Consider the following 5486-nt stretch of genomic DNA (forward strand, 5'->3'; position numbering starts at 1 on the left):
AGAATTCCTGAATTCAGCTCTTCTCTACCTTGGGGCCAGCCTAGAGAGAGAGAGAGAGAGAGAGAGAGAGAGAGAGAGAGAGATTACACCTCTGGAGAACACAATTGATAGAGAGTGGACTTCAAAAACTCATCACCAAAAGACAGCTATGAGTTGTTCCCACTAGTAATTGAGCAAGTATCCTTCCAGTCTGTTGGAATCTTCATATACTGTATATTGTTCATCAAAGGGAAAGATATAAGCTTTCATGCGGCTAAGTAAAGAAGCAGAAGAAGATCGAAGAAGAAAATAGAAAGCATTAATACCTCACGGACGACATAAGAGAGCTTGTGTGCTGTATCTGGCATGAACGCAGTAACAAAGACAGCTACAGATATCTTCGTAGGGAACTTCTCCATTGCAACTGATATGCTCAACCCTCCAAAACTATGACCAACAAGCATAACCTTGTGGTGGTCTATGTATTTCATCAGATCAAATAATGGTTTTGAGTAATTCAAAAATGTAATATTTTGTATTGAATCAAGGGAGGTGGTGAGTGCAGATCCAAGCTGAACGGTGGTCACGTTATAGCCAGCAGCCTCAAGTAAGGGCTTAACCTTGAACCAATACCATTCTCCATGACCTGCACCATGAACAAGAACCATATGACCCAACCCTGATGGCTTCTCTCCATTGCATTTCTTTTGTTTAAAGCTACACTCTGGAGGATTATTCCCCTCAACCAGGATGAGTTTCACCATTGCTATCAACAATAACATAGCAATCACGGTCTCACTTGAACAGCCCATCTCTCTCTCTCTCTCTCTCTATCAACAATAACATAGCTCTATTCTATTTCCCATTTATAAATAGCTGTAGATGAGGAAGACCGTCAAAGAAACTGTATAAATTTTCCGTTTCAGACGTCTAAATCTGAATCAAAAAATTGATAAAAGAATAATATCTAAATTTGAAGTCAAATATGCAGATGCAGAAATAGTAGTTTCTCACGGAACTCATGAGAAAGAGAAATAAATCCTATATTATTTATAGACATTCAAAATAGCAAAGATAGAATAATAACAGTTGGCTTACCAGATTCGCTTAGGAATTTTTCCAATCAATAAACTTTTTTTTTTTTTATGGGTAGAAAGTCAATAAGCTTCTTGTGTCCTTACTGCAATGAAGTCTAAAGTCAAATCAGTTGAAGAATGGGTGATTTTGCTAATCAACTAGACAATACTTTCCCTTCTCACCCATTACTAAGAATAATGGAAGTGATTTGGAGCACCGTACCTGAAAAGCTGATTGGACAAAGTAAAATATAGTTGGCTGTTCCTTAGGAAATCCAAGCCATGAAGGTTGTTGTATTTGTATAAGTATATATATTTTACATAAAAATAAAGTTTCAAAAGAACATATCTGTTAGTTTTACTTATTCTATCAAAAAAATAATATAAAGTTTTTACTTTTACTTTTTATTTCTACTTTTGAATAAGTGTTGAAGGAAATGAACATAGAAAATCTCTAGGTCGAATGTGATTCACAATCTGTAGTTCTATACATTTGCAATCGTAAAATTCCTTGGATTCTTCAACAGAAATGGTGGTATTGTAAAGTTCTCTTGTTTCCGCGAGACAAATTTTGTTAGAGACAAGTTACCAAACTATTCTGCTGCAACCATGTCCACTACTTCTTGGGACAATGCACCTTCGTTTATTTTTCATGATTTGATCTAGGATGCTCAACAGAGCCTAGGTTAAGATTCTCTTAATTATGCTATGTTTTCTTTTGATCGGGATGTTAATTCTGCTGATGGCCATGACGAAGGTGGAATAACAGCTCAATGGGATTGTATGCTCATATCCTTTCATTCATTTCAATAAAGTTCACTTGCTGATTCTCAGGAAATAAAAAAAATGTTTGAAGGAAATTTTTTAATGAAAATTCAAAAGCTTTGAGCAAAAGCTAAAGTGCTTAGTCCTACATTGGTTTGAGAGAAGAGGAAATGCAGGCATATATAGACTTGTTTCTTAAGGGTGCAAACCCTTTGGAGAAGAATTCTCCCCCTTCTCAATTGTGTGTCGGTTCTTGGGGTGCTTTTGAATCATGCGTCGGGCCGTGGCCTCGGTATCTTTTTGCTTCGAAATAGAATTTGAAATTCAAATATGTATGAATGCTTTTGTTATACTGTTTTGATAGAACAATGTTTTGTAACACACAAAATTCTCTCTCTCTCTCTCTCTCTCTCTCTCTCTCTCTCTTTTATTTTCGCTAAGAATTCATATGTATTCAAATTAAAATGAAAAAGAAAAAATAGAATACAAGCACTGGGGCATAAAATTGCCACAGAGACAGTGAACGAGACTCCTAGCCAAACTTCCCTCCTTTGGGATTTCCATTAGTAGGATAGACCATCCAAGAGAGACTAAAAAGCAACAAGACTACCAAAGTCGAAACCTTGGACGATTGGCAGCATCTAAATCTAACATCATATTTATCAGAGTCAGCCAATCATAAATTGGAGAATAAATTTCATGCTTTGCTACGATTTTGCAATATAATCAGCAATTGGGTTGGCTTCACTATAAAAGTGAGTAATTTTCCAATCAATTGAATGAAGATAGGAAGATATACTCCACCATCTTTGACGAATATACCATGGAGTAATCCCTTTATTAAGCAGAAGAGAAATCACAGCCACCGAATCGAATTCAATCCATAAGTGGGAAATTCCTTGCAACCCTGCATGCTCCATACCACCTACTAGAGCAAAAAATTCAGCTTCAAAGTTGGTCTTAATCCCAAAATATTCTCTGAAAGAAGCTACCACTAAAGTATTTTCATTTCGAAAAACTCCACCTGCTCCAGCTTTGCTAGTATTTCCAAGCGAGCAACCATCTATATTAAGCTTAATTCAGCCCGAGGGAGGGGCACACCAATAGACATCCAGCAATATCTCAGTCTTCAATGAATGACTGAGGCACCTATTCTTTTGGCACAAATGAGATTAAAGATGGAAATAGACTTACCAATATGAATCTAAATTGCATACTTATCTCACTCTTTATCATCGCAAAACAGTGCTTTGTGGTCTTTGATAAATTATCAAATCGTCTTGCATTTCATTCCATCCAAGCAAAGTATGGAATGAGGATGAATCCACTTAACCACAGCTGTTTGAGGTTTATGGACTTTGATTTAAACTTCCACCATGAGATAAGATTTGAGAGAGTTGTGAAAGTTGGCCATTATACACCAAAACAATCAAAAAAATCATGCCAAAGAGAGAGAGCATTGTCGCATTCATAGAATAGGTGAGATAAGGACTCTTCATCTAAACCACACATCACACCTAGACGATAACATAACCCTCTCTCTCTCTCTCTCTCTCCCCCCTCCCTTCTCTATTTTTCCTAAATGCATATTAATTGTGAGACCCAAGAATATGGTAAGTATCAAACCTGCCTGGGAGATCGGTGAGGTATCCCCACCAAGAATACGGCAAGTATCAGAGGGTTTGGGAGATTAGTGAGGGTGTGCAAACCTTAGTTGGTGAGGATACGCAAACTTTAGTCCCACATCGCCTAGGGGGAGATTACTATGCTAGTTAATAACCTCTAGCCTCCTTAATATGGCACAACGCGTTTTAAAACAATGAGACCCATGAGCCAAAGAAAACAATATTGTACATGGATAATGGGATTAAAGCGAGACCTTAAAGAGAGTATCTATTCTATGTGACTCAACCAATTTGGTTAATCTACTTTAACATTTGTGCGGTTCTTCTCAAGAAAATGAAGTCTTATACTTAGTTTCTAACACAAGCACATGTGGCATTTTAAGGAACACCTCATGTGATCCAAGAGGTTGCTTCTCTTACTACTTGGTGGGTTTATTCGTGTTTTTTTATTTTGGCAGAATTAGCAACCTTCTTCTATGGTGTAAAGATTTCCAATGAGAATCTCACCCAAATATATATATATATATATATATTAGTAAGCTTACATGTGCAAATGCACATGTCGTTAAGCATTCAGATACAAAATTCAATTTTTTAGAGTACTTACAATCAAATGTTTGTTTTATTGCTTCAGAACTTATATTTCTCTGAAAGCATGTAGTAATCTAATATCTTACCATTACTTGAAGCTCTTAAAAAATAGCACTATGGAATACTAAAGAGATGATATTGTGTTCGATATCCATGCATTGGGATAATATAATCTTAGTAGATAACTTTATTTTCAAGAATTGAAAGGGTCGATGCTTGAAACGAAAGAGCCCTCATGCCTGGTGTATCCCAGATTCTCAAATTTTTTTCCTTCTTTTTTTTCGATAAGACTGAAACTTAACATGTGGTAATTATTGGCATTTAAAATGGGTGTATAATCAAGGTTTCTACTACGGCCTTGCAAGAGACTCCTCCAAATATAAAACATATTTTGGAATTTGTCTACTGAAAATATTATCCATTTGAATCTATTATATTTTAAACAATTTTGATGTACACGAGTGCTCGATGGCACATTGTATCAAGAATTTCTCTTTATTTTGGAAAAGTTGATAAGTTTTTCTCTTCCTTTTTCTCCTCAATCACGGTCCAATTGTATGTTAAAATACCACAATAACCTTCACCAAAACAAAAATACCATAATAACACAACCCAAGGATGCGGGAATCAACTGTTTCATGGTGATTTATTTCCAATGAACTGAATTATCAAAGTATGGACAACCAGATCATTAATCCAAAAGAGGTGATACTAAGAATTTACTCATGCTAGATGGTGAAAAAGAACTGATGTTGTATGTATTATAACGTCATTATTGCTCATAAAAAAATGCAATGAAACATGGATTTAGATGTTGAGTCCCAAATTAAACATGAAAGGAAGAGAAATTATCCGTGAAAGGAAGAGAAATTAGGATGCGGAACAATTCTTAGGTCTCATATTCTCATCCCTTGAAAATGTAGATATTACGCAAAAGATATTTCCATAGGTCTGGTATAGAGATCATGATGATCATATCCCATATTCCATAGAGTCGATTTGGGACGATGCATATGATGATCTCTGGTGGTCCCGACAGTTTCGAGTTTTGGAGATTTCAATTCTAACAACATATTAAGAATGTACCCCAATCCATCTAGCACTCAGGAATAATCAAGATCATCCATCCGACTCCCACTTGACAAGTATTCTCTGTAAAATCCATCCGATATTATATATATACGTACAACTAGGGGTGTCAATCGGTCGGGCCAGGCTGGTCTCTGTCGGGCCTAATCAGGCTTGACCACTTGGAAGCCTTGCACCGTGAATGCCCGTTTAAGTAAACGGGTCTACCTTTGGGGGGCATGGTACGGTTCATAATTGGGCTGGTCGGTGTACGGCTTTAATCGGGCTTCCTTAAACGGGTCTTAATCGGGCCTTAACCGGGCTATAGATCTATTTAAATCTAAACGCGCTTTAAACATGCCTACAGTAAAATTATTTTCTT

General features: G+C 36.5%; 2 protein-coding genes across 2 annotated transcripts in view; both read right to left on the reverse strand.

The window, feature by feature from the left end:
- LOC122084908 (putative inactive methylesterase 20) overlaps positions 1–743 on the reverse strand; it is a 2760-nt gene extending 2017 nt beyond the window's left edge. The window contains exon 1 of the mRNA XM_042653329.1: positions 306–743. Within this exon, the coding sequence (XP_042509263.1) occupies positions 306–743 (438 nt within the window). The remainder of the gene's footprint in view (positions 1–305) is intronic.
- LOC122083265 (putative inactive methylesterase 20) lies at positions 69–801 on the reverse strand. Its single transcript, XM_042651013.1, has 2 exons — positions 306–801; positions 69–209 (listed from the first exon to the last, which is right to left on the reverse strand). Exons 1-2 carry the CDS (start codon positions 789–791, stop codon positions 147–149), a joined length of 549 nt encoding a protein of 182 aa, XP_042506947.1. The 5' UTR covers positions 792–801; the 3' UTR covers positions 69–146.
- Positions 802–5486: the final 4685 nt, after the last annotated feature.

Source organism: Macadamia integrifolia, chromosome 7, assembly GCF_013358625.1.
Source record: "Macadamia integrifolia cultivar HAES 741 chromosome 7, SCU_Mint_v3, whole genome shotgun sequence".
Classification (NCBI taxonomy): Eukaryota; Viridiplantae; Streptophyta; class Magnoliopsida; order Proteales; family Proteaceae; genus Macadamia; species Macadamia integrifolia.

Excerpts from the sequence above, each read along its gene's own strand:
- LOC122083265 (XM_042651013.1), bottom strand. The coding sequence starts at position 791 with ATGGGCTGTTCAAGTGAGACCGTGATTGCTATGTTATTGTTGATAGCA. Across the intron at positions 210-305 it reads TCTCTTATGTCGTCCGTGAG|TATATGAAGATTCCAACAGA; the intron begins GTATTAATGCTT and ends AACAATATACAG.